Here is a 20,510-nt window from a genome sequence, read left to right as displayed (position 1 = left end):
AGAAACAACATGAGGATGCTGTGAGCAGAGAGTGCTGAGCTTTATTAGTGCTGAGAGGCAGAAACAGAAACTGAACAATGAGACAGAATGTACAGAGCAGAGTTCTTAGAAAAACTGGAATAAAGAGTTTGGAGGAGAAGATGATCACATTTTGTTGGAGTCCACTTCACTTCTGGCCGAGCTGGGAGAGCTGCAGAGAGGAGCAACACAGCAGGAGGTCAGTTCTCCTCCTAGAGGAGCATCATGTCTGAACAATCAGCTGCTCTCACCTGTTTGATGAACTGGGCAGAGTTGAAGAGCTCACTGCAGCCATAAACCACCTTCTTCCCCTGTTTGGACTGGACGGACAGAAGGTCAGAGCACATGCCACCTGCACTGGTAACTACAAGAACCTGCAGCAGAACCAACAGGAGAATAGTACCTTTGTGTAATCCACCAAGTTCTGGTACTCGATGTAGTTTCCTCCTCCAACCACAAACACGATGGCCTGAAATGAAACAGTGCACATCAACTGACTTCATCTGATCCAGTCTGATTCTAAGGGATCAGCCTGAGTCCAGGCCCAGAACCGGGCTCTGCTCACCTCCTGAAATGGGTTCTTGTTCCTGGGAATGGAGCTGAGGAGGAAGAGGAGGAGAGATTGATGATGAGATCTTCCTGAGCTTTCTATCAGTAACTAAGTAGCTGATGTGGTGTCGTACCTCTCGCTCCCTCGCAGCATCTTGGGGTCAAAGTATCGGTAATCATCTGTTTCCTGTGAGGTCACAGAAGACCAGTCAGCTGATTCAGTCTCACCTCAAACACTTTTCATGAAGACCACCTAGTCCTGGTCTCCATAGACTATGGTTTTCTCTGCCTTTACAGCCACTCTTTAGTTCAACTTTGAAGTTTGGTGCTGTTTCCTTTAAAACACTTACACACACAACGATACTCTAATACTGAAAGGAAACTGACATTCAAAGATATAAACTGTGGGACAGCACTGTTGTCTCATGGGAGGGGTTTGATTCCCAGCTGGTATCCATATCAGATCAGACAACACTGACTCCAAATGTTGAACTACTCCTTTAATTTTCCACATCACAGTTCAACACAAACTGACTACACACACACACACACACACACACACACACACACAGAGTGGACAATCTGATAGAGGGAGAATGTCCTCTTGTATTTCTTTCATCTTCATCCCAGCCCCCCCCCCCCCCCCCCCCCCCTTCACCTTCACAACAACAGGATCTTTGTTAGTTGTCTGAAGCTCCAGATGCTGAGAAACATGCAGTGTTTGTGTGTGTGTGCGTGTGTACGTGTGTGTGCGTGTGGGGTCAAAGGAAAATCTTTGTTCTGTCATCTACAGTGTTAAACAGAATTGATGGGTTCACATGAGTTTCACTGCAGGTTTGAAAGAGTGTAATGTAACACACACACAGTCTGAACTCACAGGGTGGGACTTCATCTCCATCAAGTTGTCAAGGATCCGAGTCACTGGAAGGTTCTAGGACAGAGAAGTACACTAACTTTAACACATATGGTAACACACAGAGACACACAGAGACGCCTGTGAACCTACACCAGGTCCCACAAACCCCACAGTCACCCTCCACCCTCCATGAAGCCTTCAGTTTGAAATGTAGTCAGCCATCTTGGTTTTTAGAAACCAGTAGAACCCAGATTCGGGTCTGTGCTCAGCTTTGACGTTACACGGTAGCCCTGCTTTCTACTCTGTTTCCCTCCAAAAGGAAGATAAGAGGTTCTTCAGCTCATCAGGAACATTTTCCTTTGGTGGAAAATGACACTCAATCTTCAGACTGTGCTGAACGACAGGCTGATTTCCATGATGACAGTCTCTGTTCTTCAGTTTGGACTCTGGTGTGTGTGGCGGACGTAAATACCCCCCCTGACAGCAGGATGTCAGCAGCTGTCTGTCTGTAATGTCCTGGCAGCGGTGCAAAGCATCATGGTCCAACTTCAGCTGGTCTCAGTCCAGCTTCTATATGGGAAAACAGACACCACCTCGCCCCTGCATGTGTCACTTAATGGTGCCAGGTTCCCCTTGAAACACCCCGTCACTGTCCGTGTCATCATCATCGCTGTTGTCCAGGAACTTGATTTAACCTCTGCTCAGACACAGGTGGGCGGAGCCTGGTGCAGGTTTAGTAAAGGCGTTCTCAGGTAAAGACAGGTGGCTGAGGGCGTTTTTTGTTTCTCCTTTGAAAGTTACTAGAAACTGGCCTTTAGCTGCCAAATCCCGTCAGCACTGTGACATCAGTCAAACTGATGTCGGGTCATTTTATCGTCTCATTGTTCAGCCTGTTTGGGTCAAAGGCAACACTTTGATTCAGACCTGAACCAGACGTGTCGAGGTCCGTTTATAGTTTGACCCCTTTGGAGCCACAGTAAGGCTTTTCTGTTTGTAACTTGTAAAGTCATCATTTAAAAAAAAAAAAAAGTCTTTCAGCCTCATCTGATTCTGTCTGATCAGTTCAGACTCTGTTCTCTGGAATCAGAAAACAAGAACTAACTAAAAACACACTCTGAATGTTTCCTTATTCTGCTGATGAAAACTGTGTAGAGCAGAATAAGCAAAGGAAAGTTCCTCTCATGTGTTTGGGTTTGTTTCTATCTTTATCTGATCAGGAGTTCTGCTCAGTAATAATGAAAAATCAGCTCCAAAGCCTCTATTGCTCTAAATATCTGATTGTCCACGTCTCTGTCTGATGACTTGGTAAGGAAAAACATGTGGACTTAAAGGGTTCAGGGGCCGCTCCTTTGAAGGACTCGGCCTACGAAGGTGTGGCCCTTTAGAGCCTACACCTGTAGACGGTGAAGACGGCGGACAGCGTTTAGATTCAGATTGACTCACATGCTGTTTGAGCACCAGGTTCTTCACTCCCTCCATGACGAACTGGGAGCCGGTGTTCATCACTCTGGAAAACAGCCTGCAGAGGAGATGGGAGGGGGAGGGGGGAGGAGAAACAGAGGGGGAGATCAGGAGGAGGACAGGGTTAGACTGGGAGTCTCAGCACAAACCAGATGAAGACAAATACTCAGACTGATCCCTCTGATGCTGCACAAACATGAATCCTTATTAAAAACACAATCACTGGATTTAGATGATAATAATTACATTTAAAGGAGGAAATAAAGGATAAATTTTTGCCCACAGGAAGCCCGAACTGTTCAAGTCTTTTGGGTTTTTGATTGATCGTCTCTGTGGAAAACACTGCAGTGATTTAAGCTGGCTGGCGGGGGCACGGCCCCAAGAAACAAATAAAGGAAACTAATATCACACTCAAAGATACCCGTCTGTGTAATTTCATTAAAGGGGAATTTGTGCTGTCTAATGTTCAGCATGTTAACACTTCAGGCATTTTTCATCATTACTAACTTACCCCATGGGCTTCACTCCACTGTTGCCGTAGTTGGCCGGAGTGCTGGCCATTTTAGTGAACGCCCTGAAAACAGAGATGGCACAAAGTCACTGACTCGCTGTTTACACAGTGACTCTGTCATTAGAGGCCCACACGGTTGAAATTATTGATACAGGATATATCCAAATGTAATAAATATGTTAAGATAAAATCAAATAAAGCAACTGGTGGAATATTTAAAAAGCCTAAATGATAACAAATCAAACATATATATTTGTTATATCAGTAAATAACAGACTTACTTCCACTGTTTGATGTAGGTGAGAGGTGAAAGGTCACAGCCTGCGTCCAATAAAGCCTTCTTATACTGCTCCAAGTCAGACTGCAACACACAAAAAAACCATGAAAACAAAACCAGCTGCCTCAACAGCTACTGCTAAATTTATTTAAATAATGGCTTTTAAATTGAGCGAGTTAAAGGTCTGGCATTAGTCAAAGCTAATCGGTTGGCCTCATGGCGGCCATGACCCTGTCAAAGACTCAGAGGAAACTGTGATGTCACGATTCGCTATAAATGCTTCTGCAGGATAAGAGGCACATTGAAAAACAGGAGGGACTCTTGATTTAAAGTTTGCCATTTTAGCCCTGAAATCTCAGGACATTTCTAATTTCTCTCATTTCTCAGGACAGGATCTGGTTTTTACAATGAGGATCCTTAAAGATAAACAACTAAAGGTTATTGCGACCGCACTTAATCAGCAGCTGCTCAGAAAACTTCGGTGTCCGTCAGTGTCGCTGCTGCTGTTTCAGGGCTCAGAGAAAACTGACACCAGGAAACGGCGGCTGGTGAGAATGACACGGCGTGTGTCGTCCGTACAGTTTCCTCTTCAGCGAGCTCCTGACCGGCAGCTCAGCAGGGGCCACTGCAAGATTACACAACTGCTGGGCCATGTGAGAGTTTGTGCAGTTTGTTTTTGAAGAGGTTAAATCCCACATCAGGCTGAAAGTTAGGCAGCCCTCAGGAGACGGAGGGAGGAAAAGGGTGAGAGAGGGGCCGGGGCTGGGGGGGCATCAAAGGAGAAAGAGACCAAAGAAACAGACAGGAGGCCAAGAGCTGGCCACAGAAGGGGGGGAGACCAGAGATGACAGGAAGAGAGCGAGAAAGAGTGGTGAAAGGGGGGGGGGGGTAATCCGGGGTCGTCCATCTCTCAGGTGGACTGAAGATGAAAAGAGGGATGAAAGAAAGAGTGCGGCTAAGTTTTTGGCAGAGGGGAGAACTGCCACACTATCTGTCAGCAGAGGAAGGACGAGCTGGAGACTCGACCACAGAACCACAGGCCTCACCGCGTCGTCCCCAAAGCCCAGCATCAGAATCAAACCCATCCAGGAAACTCAGAGACTTAACCATCCTCCTCCACTTAAAACAGAATCAGCTGATCTGTCCGATCTGGATCAGTCTGACTCTTTCTGTGTGCTTATCCGTCCATTCTCATCCTCCATCTTTGATAGTGACTTCTAGAGTCACATCTCTCCATCAGATGCTCCCATTGGCGTCGGTGGGTGATGTCACAGCCAATCAGAGTCTCTGGATCAGTCCTGTGTGTTTCTGAAGTTGGTCTGAGTTTATTGTGTTGACAGAATAAAGACAAAAAAAAAAAACAGAAGAGGCTCCAAAAAGTCAAACTATAAACGGACCTCGACACGTCTGGTTCAGGTCTGAATCAAAGTGTTGCCTTTGACCCAAACAGGCTGAACAATGAGAAGATAAAATGACCCGACATCAGTTTGACTGATGTCACAGTGCTGACGGGCTTCAGCAGCTAAAGGCCAGTTTCTCGCTGTGACCACTGGTTGGCCCCTCGTCCCCACACTGTGGTCACTGACGATAGACGACCTCACCTGGAGTTTCTACTGGACAGCGTTTAAAGAGTCACGATTCAATGAGATTCTTGCTTTCATATTTTGGCACCCTCTGTTCTGCTGATGTTGACTGATCCCTGGGTGAGTAATTGAAACAGATTATTAAAATGATTTGTGCAGGTGTGCAACCTGTCTGCCCACAGCAGCTGCTGGACGCCTGGACCGGTTCACCTCCCCTGATGACTGCTTCTGAAGGTCCAGGGAAATTTTAGGGGCAAGAAGAAGAAGTGTTGACTGGCTCACTTAGCGACGCTGAGGGAAACATTGTCAAGTGTGCTAATAAGTGCAAAGACTGAACTTCAACAGAAACCTCAAACTAATAACAATCACAGTTCCTGTCAGTTGAAAATGGATGGAAGTCCTTCTCTGCCAAACCAAACCTGACCCAGCTGTCTTCACTTTACACTGACTTTAAACAGGTTTGTTTCCTGAAAGGAACTCTGGTTCTACCATCTTTGTTCAAACACTGGCTCATAACGAAATAATGAGCCCGATGGAGCCAAGAAGATGCTTCTAATGAAGCTTGTCCAGAACGTGGCCATTGATCAGAATAATGTGGTTTTGAGACAGCAGGACGCGGCCGAGTTGAAGCAATGTCAGAAACATTTCTCCTTTCTGCTGCCAATCCACAGCTGGTGATGTAAGCGTCCCCAGTGTGGGTTCAGTCTCAGAGGCTCAGGAAGGATGATAGAAGAACCTGGACGACGTTTAGTTAAATTTGTCTGATGACCCAAGTCTGACAGGGAAGCTCTGCCATTCCAGAAACAAACAGGCCGAAAACGCTGAAGGTCGACTCTGATATGAAGCAATCAGCAGGAATAGCAGATGTGTCTGTGGTGGTCAGTGCTGTGTGGCTCATCTGGTCTGTCTCTTCTGTTTACAGCAGACAACAGCGCTCCTCATTCACTGCAAATATAGTTTATTCTTTATTTCAGATTTTTATGATGACCCAAGAGTCACAAACAGACAAAGTGTCACCTATTGGTTTGTGAGCTGCCATTCTGAAGACTGTCAATCACACAGTGGCCCAGCCCCCTAACCCCTCCCCTTTCTCTCTAAATGGAGCATTGTTTAAAAAAACATCATGTTGTATTGAAGAGTGTCAACTCATCAGGAAAATGTTTACCGAGCTAATAAATAAATACAAAATCTCAAAATTAGCATTTCAATTTTGTCCCTTAAAACTAAAGAACACAATCCTGTGACTACTAACAGAGCAGCACTCGGCCTTTCAGCCCTGATGTGACAGAGGAAAGCTGCTTCATCTCATCACTGCAGAGAAGAATAGCAGCGTTGTGTTGCTGTGGTTTTAATTTCCTCGTGCTCAGTTCTTCTGTGTTCTCCTTCTGTCCCCTGAAGGAAACTCTGAACCACAGAAGGTTCCAGATCCTCCAGAGACGACTGTCACAACAAATCATCACGCCAACATCTCACCACTGTAATCTCTGCTCTACCATTTAATATTCCCAATCCTACCTCTCCTAGATAGATTTGCTTCTGATGAAATATTGGATTAAAATCACCCACTGAAGTAATTAATTCACGACTTCTTTCTTCACATCTTCTCTTGATCCTGGTGGTTTGATTTTATGACAGCAGCTTGTCAAAGACAAACTTCAGCAGCGTCTTCAGTCCCTTTGAGTAGATTTTTACAAATTCAAAGCTGTGAAATTAGCATCCAGTACATGTCCTTTAAATCAGACACACACTAAGAGAAAACACTCTTTGGATTTTTGGATGAATTAGAATGAAGTGCATTTCCATTTCTAGGCAGTAGCCGATGCACTCACTCACTCATCTTCTCCCTTTCCGGTTCACTGGGGGTTCTGGAGCCAATCCCAGCTCACTCAGGATGGGATATATATATATATATATATATATATATATATTTATTTATTTATATAAATCAATCAATCATTTGGCCCAGTTCTATCCATGTTCAAATAATTTCAGATATAGTGCTCAAACAAAGACCCGATCAAAGGTGTGTTAAGGTTGTCCACACGGTGAAAAGTCTCAGCGCGGCTCTGAGGACTCTCTGAAACAGAGCTGAACTCGATCCACTTCTGTCCTCTGATTGTCCCGCCTGTTTCTTTGTGCTCATGTTGTGTGTCGAGGTGAGAAAGTTGACTCTGCTGTGGCTGAACTCCCAAAGTACAACTGAGGCGTCGGAGCCAAACAACCGTTTCGACGGTTCGGTGACTCACACTGGTTGTTTGTCTTCGTTTGATTCGCTGCAAGCCAAACGAAGGGATGATGCCCTGTGATGAGGCGCTGCTGAAGGTGGTCTGTCCACATCCATCACAGCAGCGGTTTGGAAATGGTTTGGGGGAGTAGCACCGGAGAAAGTTTAAAGTGAAAACACGTTTTTCTGACATGGAACATATTTGGCTTTCTGAGCCAGGACGCCAGTTAGAGAAAGTGCCAGAAGTGACTCAGATATTATTAGTTACACAGCGGTGAAAGGGCTGCACAATCAACAACAGAGCCTGGAACTGAAAGTTTCCACTGTGATTGGAGGCAGGACGCACAAACAGGTCGATCAGGAAAGCCGGTGAAGTTATCACATTCACTAAGACTCCTGACCTGCGACGCCTCGGCTAATGAAACAGAGAACTTTGGTAGATACGGTTATTTGACAACCAAAGTCAAAAACATCAAGAGTGCGTTCGGATTATGTGTTTGTTAGTTTTATCAGGGCCCTCAGACATTTTATTTGATATGTCCTGATTTCTGCCATTGCCACCATACATATCTGATTTATTCATAGTACTTGACCTGAATCGCAGCTTATCAATCTGCTGGTTAAACACGAGTCGGTGTACTTTGTCCGTTCCATTAAGTTCCGTTTCATGTGCTCTTACCTCTGTAGGAGCCTGCTGAGTGGTGATGTAGTAGATAAGGAACAGTCTCATTTTGTCTTCAGGGGTCCCGGCTGAAAAAACATTTACAGTTTATTCTGTTGGATGTTCTTCTATGAGACGCATGTGAATGTCCTCAGAACAGATATAAAATATTTGTGTGTTCTCTGATCACCATCATGATAATTTTGTGTGTGTGTTAGTACCATCGGGGTCACTGATGATGTCCAACAGTGATTTGTCTAAAGTTGACTTGCTCATTAGTTTCTCTTCATACTCGAAGTAAACGTCCAGTTTCCGACTCTGAAAACACAAAAAGTGTCATTCAGGCTTCTCTCTGGATCTCCAGGAACAACAGGTCAGTCAGCCAATCAAAAGGCCTCATTCCAAAAAACTCAAGCCAAAACCAAACAACAAATGTTGACGTAACAGTGTGAGACCTTAATGTGGTCGAGCACGGCCGTGGCCACGTTGGTGTGCAGGTCAATCAGTCTCTTCTTCTCCAGCAGCTCAGGAAGAGAGCTGCAAAAACAACCGACAGCAACCTTTAATATTTTTATTTTGCTATATTGTTACAGAAAAAAAACTTCAGATCAGCTCCAGAACAACCCAAAACATGAGAGGAACTTTTCTTTGGAAAAGAAGGAAACATTCAGAATCTGAACTGGTAAGGGAGAATCAGAGGAGTCTGAAGATGAGGAGAGTGTTTTTAAAATTCTGACTTTATATGGAAAAAACTGGTTTAATGTGATGACTGGTTTAAGAAAGTGCACTGTGAGGTTGTTGTGTGTCTGTGAACTTCAGCACCATCAACATGCGTTGCTTCCTCTGAAAGTTGTCGGGCTGTGAACGGTGTTGTGTCTTTAGTACCTGACAGCAGAGGTCAGCTTGGCAGTGTTGTCTGACAACATACTGATGGCTCCTTCATCCTCCCCCTCTAAACCCTGCACACAAACACACACAAATTAAACAAACTACACTAAAGTAGATCCAGATCGAGTTTCTCGTTGGGTTCTGTCTAATCCGTGTCCCAGGACTTGGACTTTCAGAGAATCAAACCTGATTAGACCTGGTGCTCTGAAAATGACTGGAGAATTAAAGGACCAAGTCCGACTATAGATACAGCGATCAGCCAAAACATTATGAGCAGCTGATCCTGATTCTGGAGGTCCTCCTCTAGACCTCTGAAGCTGAGCTGTGGGATCTGGACGGAGATGTTAACAGCAGGTCGTCCTATTCTGATGTTCAGATGTCTGCTGCAGGAGGTTTTGGTCGGCATTGGACCCTGATCGGTCTGCAGCTACACAACAAACTCTTCCACTGAGTCCATTGAGGAGTTTGTTTAACAGGAGAACACCTGAGAGACCCCCCACCCATCTGAATCAGGATGAATCAATCATTGGTTGGTCCTTCACACGGTGAGGTTAATGAGGTTCATTTTCTTCTTTGGGTCAGAGTTCTGCATTACATAACAGATGTAGGAGGCCCATAGATGGAGCAGGCTGTCCTGGATGTTAAAGACGCTGAACCTGTTAAAAACAACCTGTGAATGTGTGAATGTGGCTCATGGTGTCTTTTGTTTCTGGTTTACTGTGACACATCTACAAGTGTGATGTATATGTCTGAGCTGTGTCTCCTCCAAAACAGGCATGGGACACAGAACAGTGGATTCTTAACTCTGTGTGTGCGTGTGTCTCACCATGATGCTCTTCAGACGTTTCACCTCGTCCTCTTGAGCTCTGTAAGTGTCCAGCTCCTCCTGAACTGACTCTGCCACCTCAGGGAAGGGACTGGAACAGAGACAAAGTGTGTTTCACATCTTTATGGCTTTGAGACTAATTCAGTGGGAAAAAGGTGAAGCCATGAAGAGCAAAAAAGTCTTGTTGCAGCTCTAAAAGGGTCCATGATAGAGGCTGTATGATAAAATCCTATAAAATGAAATGAATCAGCTCGTCTGTGCGAACCAACCTGCCCTTGTGTTTCTGCCAGAACTTGTCAGCAGCAGTCAGGTCATAAGTCTTCCTGCTCTTCTTCTTTGGCCTGGCTCCGGCAGGTGACGGCTCCGCCCCTGCTCCCTCCTCCATCATCACCCTGTTCAGATGGAAGTCCTGGGGACAAAGTTGAGAGCAGACTCATTTTCGTTGTGGGACTGGCTGATTTGTTGATCTAATACAACTTTGCTAAGATCTCTGACATGTGATTGTTCATTATAGAAACTGACAACCTGTTTTTGTCGGCAGGTCGTCATAAACCCATATACTGTGTTACAATGATCCGAATCAGCGCTTTCACTCTTTTAAATATAAAATTCCAAAGTGAAACCACCAGGAAAAAGATTTACATTTCTGAAGGTCCTAAAGTGGATTTGAGGAATTTAATGAAGACCTGATCCAAAACTAGAGTCATGAATTTGCTGTGTTCAACATATGTGGGATAAACTCCAGCACTTCGCCATGAATTACACCAAAATGAGTCCTGATGGAGGCTGAAGGGAAACAGATCCTTGACACAGAAACAGAAACACCCTTTGGCAGATCATAAAATCACTGCTGCTGTGGTAACAGCAGCGGGACGGGAGATTAGATTTAGTGCTGGGATCCCATGTCCTGCTGGGTGGTGAATGAGCTTTACTTGGACTCTGACATGTTTATAGGAAAGAGAGCGTGAAGCTGGCGAGCGATGATCCTGTCATCTGGACCGATGTCACAGTGCGAGCTGGCAGGACCGGCACACAACAGAAACCAAATCAGAGTCTGGACTCAGGAATTGAAAGACTGAACAGAAGGTTTTTGTTAAATCTAAAAACAGCATGAGGTGATCTCACCTGTCTCTAAAACAAATCAAAGCTTTTCCGGTGTCTGTCAGAGATTTCAAAAATAATCCTGAAAAACGACAAACTGACAGGAAGGCTGTTTGGACAGATGCTTATTTCAGAAAGACAAAAAATAATTTAATGCCATTTGTTTTTCAAAAGAATATTCCAGTAATATCTTAATATTTCAGTGAAGATCAAATTCTGATGCTCTTGAGGGACTCTTATGGGTGGAATTACTGGTTCTGGTTTACTGCCACACTGAGTTGCTGCCAAAGGAAACAAACATTTAAAACCAGGAGCCTTCAGCATGACATGAACCTCAGAGTGTCTGTATTAGAACTAGTCCAGTCCAGGTCCAGGTCCAGTACTGATCAGGTTCTAGAATAAACAAGGTTTGTCAGAATCTTTGGAGTGTGAAGGAGAAAAAGTTGTGAAGGTTAAAAACTGAGATGAAGCGACTTGTTAACAGTGATCTGTCTGTGTGTGTGTGTGTGTACCAAAATGCTGCACCCACAAGTTTTAGTGTTATGGTTGTGTTGTGCTTGTTTGGCCCCTCTGATCTTCAGCTTAACAGACAATTCATCAGTTATTTTGGTGTAACTATAACAATAATATTAATTAACCAAACTAACTGCTCTGACTGATAAAACCTCAAGAAAAAAAAAAAAAAAACAGAATCATTCTGAGGTAAAAGTGAATGCAGAGCACACAAGAGAAGAAACTGTTCTTTGTTATGTACTGATTGTGAGCCACTCACCAGGACATCGTGGATCAGAGCCTGATAGGTCCAGGTGTGATGGAGAGGCGTGGCCATGTCCACGTTACGATCGGCCAGAACGAACAGAGGCCTCTGGAAACTGGAGACGAGAAGGAAACAGAGAAGTGCATCATGGAAGGACTGAGTTTAATCATTTGTGACAGCAACAAACACTGATTTACTGATTTACCTGAACTGTCCAGCAGCCATGCTGTCTCCAGTGAAGAGACTGTTCCTGGCATCCCGCAGGTTCTCACGGAGCTTCTTGTCCAACTTCTACACACACACAGCGAGACGGAGGGAGGGAGGGAGGGAGAGGGGGGGGGAGAGAGAGAGAGAGAAAAAGTACATATTTTAGTAAAATTGAACCAATTTCAATTTAGTCTCCTTTGTCAGTTTGACACCAAACTGTCAGTGAACGCACCACAGCGACCATCTCTGCTGCATTTCCTCGGGGACAGCGGATGATCGGCACTGCACCTGGTGGACAATAACACAACACATTAAATAAAGATTCATGTAATATCAGACCAATCAGAGCAGCAGACCAGAGACTCTCTTCTTATGAATTTATCTCACAAAAACATCTAATATTTTAAATGAAATGTAAATGACACAGAATAACTCAGGTCCTGTTTCAGAGAGCTGATTTGATCCTGATTTTAAAGTGAACACTTCCATCTAGTGGAACAGCAACAAACTGACAAATACTGAACTCTGTGTTGGATGCTTTGGAGCTGATGTTTCATCATTACTGCTCCAAAGAATGAGCAGAATTCCTGATCAGATAAAGATAAAAATGACCCAAACACATGAGAGGAACTTTTCTTTGCTGATTCGGCTTTACAGTTTTAATCAGGAAAAATTCAGTGTGTGCATGATACATCTGATAGAAAAGATTGTACAGCAGATTAAAATCATACTAGTTATTCTGTGAGTGGGTGGTTGTGTTAGCCCTTCTTGTAAGTATCTCACTAATAAATTCATAGTGGATCTGTCTCAAAGAACTGTAACATCTGTTTTTATACAGCTGTTGTGTTTTAGTTTTTCTAAAAACAGACTGCTGGCGAACAAAAATCTTTGACTTCAACTCGCACAAACTGAGACAAACTCACCCAGAGTGACAAAGAAACAGAACAGACTGTCCACTATGGTGTCCATGATAGCGTCCATGTCTGTGTCCTGGATGTCTGGTCTGTTGATGGCTGCACAGGTGAGACAGGAGGGGCAGACATGTTGACTGACACAACGACACACAGTTTTCCTTTGGTGTTTTTCTCACTGCTGTGGACTTTATCAATGAGACCTGATCAGTCAGCGAAGAACAGCAAATCAAATTCTGACCTAACCAGTGACTTATAAAATTAAACATGGACCTTTAGAACAGGCCCTGTAAGGCAGTAAGTCTCTGTGATGAATCAATTACATTTCACTGCTTCATTTATAGAAGTCTGTTTGGACACATTTCACATTGTGTGTGTGTCTTACCGTGATAGGAGATGAGCTCCTTGTTTTGGTGACAGAGGATGAACATGTCGTCCTCCAGAGTTATGAAATTCAGGTACTGGTCAAACACCTGGGACAGGGATGGACGGACGGACGGACACACACACACACACACACTATCAGCACCTTTCTGACGCCTCTTCTGGTTCCTAAAACCTGTACTGATATTAGTTAATGGCATCATTGCACCTTAAAGTTGGATATAATGGGGTAATCTGGGTAAAGATTATGGTTATGAAATGATAGGTGTAACCAGGGTAACCTTGGTGACTTGGCTGACGGCATTAGCAGCAAGAGCAGCACTGGCAATGTCCTCCAGTTTACTTCTGCTGATGGCAGAGATGAAGTTCAGGTAATATGACTCGTACAGCTGGTTCCTCAGGTCCTACACACACACAAATGGAAGTACATACACTCCTGTCAGCTGAAGAGGATTTGGGGGCAGAACAAGCCAGAATGAGACTGAGTCAGAGTTTACCTGACATATCCGGTCAATGTTCTCTTCTGTGGGCATCACAAAGTAGATGGCTGGTACATCTGGGATCGGATCTCTGTCTGAGTGAAGCAGGCTAAACACACACACACACAAGTTTGAATCATGGGGAGAGGTTTCAGGGTTGAAGCTCTGTTGGTCTGTGTGAGTCTCTTACAGGTGCAGAGTTATGCCCATGTCTCTCAGCTCTTTGACGGACAGCAGCGGGGAGATGATGTCCTGGCCAAACCGGTCATATATCAGCACCTACACACACACCAGAGGTCTTAAACACCATAAACAGGCACCTCTGGGATGTGGCCTCTTGGTGACTTCTGTGTGTTACCTTCCATACTGGCTCAGCTGCTGTGTTCTTCAGAGGGGGAGCGTTGAAGTTCAGCATCCGCTTCAGAGCGACTTAAGAAACAAACAGATGATCGATGAAGGAATTGAATATCAGATAGAGAACTTTTTATCTACTTGGATTAAACATTCCTCGTTGAAGATATAGAAAGGACACACGTTTGGGGAGTCTTTCGCGGATCTCACCGGTTTTTGATCTGGACCTGATCCAAAGTGGTCTGGATCTGTATTCTGTAAGAATTTGGGGCCAGTTTGGGCGACATGAACCAGCTGATCGTTCAGCCGCCCGTTAGCTTCATTTCCCCAGAATACAGTTTAATACAAAATGTAATCTGACGTTGATATATCCTCATTAGCAGCGAGTTAGCGCTATGCTAACTTAACCATTAGCTGTGAGGCTAACTATCCGGGACAGTCCTCGTTAACAGGTACAGGTAACTAGTTAAAGGTCTGGTTAGTTAACCAGTTAGTCGGCAGGTAACGAGGCAGTTTTCAGTTTCTGTGAAACAAAAACTGGATCTATCAGCGGAGCCGGCAGGTTATAGGGCAGTCTGGAGGTCCGTTGGTCGGTTAGAGGCCCGACAGTCCCGGATAAACCTCTGCTGCCGCTTTCCGGATCACCGGAACATCCCCGCAGGCCGGTCACATCGCCGTCCGCCGTTAAAATGAACCGTTATCGGAGGAAAAGTTGGTTACACAGACCTGTCTGCTTCTCCCGCACAGACGCCGCCATCTTTGATGTTGTTGGTAGTGACGGAGCGTCGGATGACGTGGCAGCAGTCTGACGTCAGCGGAAGTCAGAGAAGAGCGAGAAGAAGGGGTCTCACTCCGTCCGGTCTGGAAGACTGGCAGACTGGAGCCAAGACCAGAACAAAAACCCGAACCGAGACTAGAACCAAGAGCGAAACCGAGACTGCAACTGAACGGAGATCCTCTGATTACACAGACCGGATGTTGATCCTATAAGGCGGGGCTTCGAACCGGAAGTTTCGTTGACAAGCGAGGTAAAGTCCATTTCTATCAAAAAAGTCAATTTCTGTCCCATAATATTTAAAATTGTGTAACTGAAAATGAGTCATTCTGTCTTTCCTTTCTTTTGAATAAGAATTTCATGAATGATGAAATAGATTAGTAAAGTTCTAATAACAATGATAATGGCTGGATTTACAGAAATGTAGAAAACTGTAGATCTTAATCAGTTTTGTATTTCATCATTTATCCCAGTGGTGAAGCAGACAGATGAACGGTTCCTTTTGAAAAGATCCATTGAAACTGAACAGAGAACAACAAGAACATGGTTTGTTTCAGTGTTTATAATCCACAAGAACAAAGAAACAATATGCAAACTATGAGAAAACAAAAAATGGACAAATACAAATAAACAGAAAGGAAAAGGACAGAAATGATTAACTCAGGAAAATAAACATGGTGGTTTTGATGATGATCAATCTGAAACTCATGAAAGTGATGAAAACTGAACAGGCTCATTTAAGCATCAACACCAATATCAATGGATTTCAGGATTTGAGAATTCAAAGTTAAAGCAGTATTTGTAATATACTGATTTCTGTTTTGACGGATTATCTTCAGTTTGATGATAAATGCCCCTCCCCCTGACCCCCTACAAAAAAGCCCCAAACAAATGACAAAAAACCCATAAAACTGACCAGAGTGGAAGGGTGGAAATACTGTGAGAAGTACACAAATACTATCATTACCATTACTTCATTAGTGTTTTCATCACTTTAATGTTGGTGCTTTAAATTTCAATCACAAAGTAATAATGATATGTTAGGAGTTATTATTTGTTATATTTCCACTTATTAATTTGTATATATAATTTTAATGCTTTGACAGGAAGCAAAATATAAAGTAAGAAAAAATTAATGAATATAAAAATGAAAGTACTGAAATAGAATTATTCATAAAATAGAACCAGCCATTAATTTATTCTTAAATGTACCTTATTAGTCAAATGATCACATCCACCATACCTGGTCAATTTTAAGGTGGTCTGACTTCCAAAAACTGAGATAATCCATTAAATAAAAATAAAGCACTGATGTAAACTGCACGGAAAAGTCCAGAAAACACATGTGGGTGTTCAGGAGAGTTCAGGTAGATAAAATATAATCAGATATAGTCAGATAAAACCCAAGCCTGATATTTTTGATCTTTCTTTACATTTTGTCAAAGTGTCCCCATCAAACAAAGCAGACTGAACATGTTGTCTGACAGGAAACCGTCTCTGGATCAATGTGACACTGAAGGAAAGTTCTACAGACGTTGGTCTGATCTCTGAGCTGATTTCTCATCTGATGTTTAAATCTCACTGAATATAAAAATGCATGTCTCGTGTGTTCACATATGACTCAGTCTGAGGGGGAACTGTTGGATTCTATCATAAATCAAGCCTCTTTGGGTTTGAGGCTTTGAACTGTGGTGACCCCCATCTATCTCTCCATCGGGAGGAGGTGCATGTGGTGGCTGATGGCCTGCTCCATGCAGCTTTTGAAGGCCTGGTAGGAGGAGGTGACAGGCAGGAGGAGGCGTTTGGAGCTGGGCTTGCTCTGTGGGAAAAGCCCCTCCTCTTTCCACTGTTCCCTCCCTTCTCTGTCCGTCTCCTCAGGGGAGGAGCTGAAGTGGTGAAGGAAGGAGATGGAGGGTGGAGGGAAGAGGTTGACTGTCGGAAGCTCCCAGGCTCCTGTCGCAAACAGAAGGACGTCCTGCAGGGAAACAGAGCACTTCCCAACTGACGAGAGAAGGAAATGTAAGGTGAGGGTCATCGATCAGTCAGTTGTGAATCATTGCTGATGTTCTTGTGGACATCTCCATACCTTCACACTCCAGCAGGAAGTGTCTCCAGAAGGAGAAGACAGCCGTCTCCCTGCTCAGCTTCTCTTCCTGCTGAGAGAAGTCGATGGCGAACAACCGAGTGAGCGTCTGAGCGGTGAGGCGGTTGGCCGAATCACAGAAAACACTGCAGAACGCCGACGGGAAGAGCTGCACCTGAACCACACAGCACCTTAGGTGAGCTGAGTGTGTGTGAGTGTGTGTGTTCATACAGCAGCAAGGGAACATGACTCACCTGATCAAAGACGCCTAAAGTCTGCAGGCCTTCCCGAAACCTGAAGAACAAACAACATCACCATAAACAAACACGAATCAGTACTGCAGCATTCAAACATCATCAGCGTCTCCACTTTTTAATGATGTTCCTAAGGTTTCTTTTTCAAAGGAGGAAGGGAAGCAGGAGAGGACAAATTTTTGACTAAAGATAGAAGAAGGTTCTAGGACATTTTTATTTTTCCATAACTTTTCCAGGTTTTCCAGGATTCCTGGGAACCTGGACCACTGGTCCCTGTATTGCTGCTGATGACTGATGTCCACTGAATGCGGCAGTGAAGACAGTGAATGCCTCTCAGCTTTACCTCTGCAGTGGCAGCTGCATCCTGGTGATCATGGTGAAACCAACCAGATCCTCCACCAGAGACTCCCTCTCCTCCAGCCTGCTGATTGGTCGGTTGCAACCAGCCAGCTCCAGGTACACCCTGTTTGAGGTCATGGCCTCTTTCAGGTCGTCTAGAGACTTTGCTTCAGCAATCTGAAAGCAGCCAACCAATCACAAGACACTTTAATCAACACTGGTGTTGCTGGCAGCGAATACTAAGAAGGTGTGGTTCTTCAGTCTCACCCTGCTGACTTGGCGTGTCAGGTGTGTGTCAGGGGTCATGTGTGTGACGGTGAGCGGGCAGTTGGGTGGGTAGTTAAAGAGACACTGGTAGAGAGCGCAGGAGAAGAAACTGATGGATGGACCACCGTGGACCAGAGAGAGCGCCAGGAGGCAGCCGATGTCAAAGTACAGGTCATCACGCAGAGCTGTACACACCCACACACAGTTTAAGGTGACTTTCTTTTATTTCTTGTTAGCCCTTTTTATTCTGTTATTCAAATCTAAGATGTGATTTGTACCTTGGGAATCCAGGGCCAGATTCTTGGATTCATCAGGACCCTCAAACACTACAGAGTCCTGAATCTGCTGCATCAGCAACCTGAAGAAGTGTTGCTGGGCTGCGGTGCTGTCCCCAGGCCTGCTGGGAAGTTCAGTCTGCTCTTCATCTTTGAACCTGGACGAAGTCACAGCGGACGTAAATGGGGTGATTATGCTTTGGTTTCTAAATGGGCTCAGGGGGGAAGATCATCTACTGACCTGACAGACAGAGTGTGTGTGGGGTTGAAGTCAGGTCTCCTGACCAGATCCAGACCAGCCAATAGAGCCTGAACACCGCTCACTTCAACCTGCATGCTGGGGGGGCGGAGCTGAGTGGCGAGAGCCTGCAGAAGCTCCTCAGGGGACCCCAACCTGACAGGTAACAACGGTCTGGGGGGTGGAATAGGAAACAATAGGTCATGGGAGTTTTCTTGCCCATATTTGGTTAGTTTAAGACTTTGAAAACATTCAGTCAGATAGAGTCAGCAGGCTGGGTGCATTATATTTGCATACCTTTTACAGCTGATGGGGGAGTGGATAGGGGATAGGTGGCGTTTGGAGAGTAAACTCCGTCTCTGACATCCGCGAGGAGACACAACCAAGGAGGCTGGATGAGACAAAAGGTACACACACAATCAGATCTGGGTTTCCATGTCTGTTTATTTCCACAGGCAGACAGAAGTCACGACCGAAAACTGAAATCAGACCTTTGCCATCGGTGGCCTGGGTGCAGTCGGAGCAGGCCCAGTCTCCGGTGTCCAACATCAGTCCAGAACATTTCCTGTGAGTCCCTTTGGATCCACACAGTTGGCAGCGGATCACCTCAAACCACCTGAGCCAACACAACAATCTCTGGTCAAACAATCAAATGAACCAGCTGAGAGTCCACTCGCTGAGCTGATCTACTGTTATTTTCATCTGTATTATTATTGCTCTTATTTCAGTGACTGTATTACAAAGAATTATTTATGGTCCTGTTCCTGATGCAGCTTCATCATCATCATCATGATTACGATTAATACTCCTTAATATTATTACTGTTCTCTCTTTCTCTCTCTAAATAAAATCATAAGGAGGAGGTCTGGAAGAGAGACAACCAAATATGAACTGACTGCACATGAGTCCCATCCTATTCTTCTGTGTGTGTGCGTGCCTGTACCCGGTCTTTGCTGAGTGTGTGCGTCCGTTATTGCAGAGGCAGGTGGGGGCGTCACATTGGTTGTAAACCTCCAGCAGCTCTGAATATGCGTTTGCCTCCAACTCCCACGAGGCATCTCTGCAGGAAGTACATACAGCAGGACAATGAAGCTTTCTGCTCTGCCTTTCACCTACATGTGTTGGTGAAAGTCTTTCTCACCTCTCTGGGATGAAGATCCCCATCCTCACCATCTCCTCCTGGAAGCTCTCCTTGTTGTTGCAGAGTGTACACCTGAAGAAGAAGAGGCCGGCGCTGTGGGCCTGACGCTGATGACACACACACAAACAGATTTCTTTGTGATGTTCTGACTGAACTGATCTGTTATGTGACACATTAAACCTTCTTTTAATCTCTAACTGCCATAAATTAATCTGATAAATTACACTTCCTGCTAGTCTGATTGGTCCAGAGGAACCAGGAGCAGGACCTCTTCTGGACCCAAACCGGTAGCCCTACCTGCACACAGTCCCTGTGGAACCAGCTGGTGTGGCAGCACGGACACTTGAGGATGGAGTAGGACAGAACCGGATCGATGGAGTCCAGGCAGATGGAGCAGGACTGAGGCAGACTGAAGTCTAAACCCACACACAGAGTCTGGCGGGGACTGTGGTCTGGACAATACGACCTGGACACACAGTCAGGGGAGGGGGTGAGACCTACGCACACACCTACACATGGGCAGACAACTGTCTGTGTGCAGGTGTTGTGTGTTGTTGACTCACGGGAACAATCCAGTGAACTGGGAGATGAATTTCTGTGTCCTGCTGCAGGGGAAGTGAACCGACTTCCTGCAGCTCCTGACGTTACAGCCAACACAGGCTCCCTTCTTCTTACAGCCACAGCAGGTCTGGAACATACACATAAACACATTAACACACACACACACACTATAACAAGGAGGAGACAGATGTGTCTTCCCGCACCAGTCGTGCTGTTCGCCGGATTTCCTGTTTGATGTCGTCCACCAGGAAACCAAACACCCCCTGGTCCTCCTTTCCCCGCTGGTAAACTCCACAGGACGTCAGCTGAAACACACACATAAACGTTTGAATTTGTTGAAACATGTTGTTCACCTGAAAACAAGACTGAAAAAAGTTTCCTTGGTGACCAATCAGTGATCCATGATTTATGTAAACACTCCCACTTACCAAACAGAAGTAGTGGACAGTTAGTTTGTGTTCTTTCAGTGTGACCTTCTCCCCAAACAAGACGGGGTCATCATCACTAAACCTGCACAGGACACAACCTGAAAA

The 20,510-nt window shown here is 44.9% G+C and overlaps 1 protein-coding gene and 1 long non-coding RNA gene across 6 annotated transcripts; one reads left to right on the top strand and one right to left on the bottom strand.

The window, feature by feature from the left end:
- Nucleotides 1-21: 21 nt before the first annotated feature.
- scfd1 (sec1 family domain containing 1) lies at nucleotides 22-15,015 on the bottom strand. 2 transcript variants are annotated; one of them, XM_029494504.1, is made up of 25 exons: nucleotides 14,771-15,015; nucleotides 14,052-14,122; nucleotides 13,884-13,972; nucleotides 13,712-13,802; nucleotides 13,496-13,618; nucleotides 13,216-13,303; nucleotides 12,843-12,932; nucleotides 12,152-12,207; nucleotides 11,918-12,003; nucleotides 11,728-11,827; nucleotides 10,124-10,263; nucleotides 9,855-9,945; nucleotides 9,026-9,099; nucleotides 8,596-8,677; nucleotides 8,362-8,458; nucleotides 8,159-8,229; nucleotides 3,677-3,756; nucleotides 3,396-3,458; nucleotides 2,867-2,942; nucleotides 1,445-1,498; nucleotides 702-754; nucleotides 584-617; nucleotides 422-487; nucleotides 270-338; nucleotides 22-190 (listed from the first exon to the last, which is right to left on the bottom strand). In XM_029494504.1, the coding sequence occupies exons 1-25, from the start codon at nucleotides 14,799-14,801 to the stop codon at nucleotides 167-169; spliced, it is 1,899 nt and encodes a 632-aa protein (XP_029350364.1). In that variant the 5' UTR covers nucleotides 14,802-15,015; the 3' UTR covers nucleotides 22-166. The 2 variants fall into 2 exon arrangements, with proteins under 2 accessions (XP_029350364.1, XP_029350365.1); XM_029494505.1 differs by lacking the exon at nucleotides 14,771-15,015 and adding an exon at nucleotides 14,255-14,720.
- LOC115036346 (uncharacterized) lies at nucleotides 14,810-19,862 on the top strand. 4 transcript variants are annotated; one of them, XR_003840383.1, is made up of 4 exons: nucleotides 14,810-16,843; nucleotides 16,922-17,098; nucleotides 17,393-17,973; nucleotides 18,054-19,862. It is a non-coding gene; the product is annotated as an uncharacterized LOC115036346 (long non-coding RNA). The 4 variants fall into 4 exon arrangements; XR_003840382.1 differs by having other exon boundaries at nucleotides 16,919-17,098; XR_003840381.1 differs by having other exon boundaries at nucleotides 14,810-17,098; nucleotides 18,054-18,438; nucleotides 18,582-19,862.
- Nucleotides 19,863-20,510: the final 648 nt, after the last annotated feature.

This window comes from Echeneis naucrates, chromosome 22 (assembly GCF_900963305.1).
Source record: "Echeneis naucrates chromosome 22, fEcheNa1.1, whole genome shotgun sequence".
In the NCBI taxonomy this organism is placed as follows: domain Eukaryota; kingdom Metazoa; phylum Chordata; class Actinopteri; order Carangiformes; family Echeneidae; genus Echeneis; species Echeneis naucrates.
This window is presented reverse-complemented; position numbering and strand designations above follow the sequence as displayed.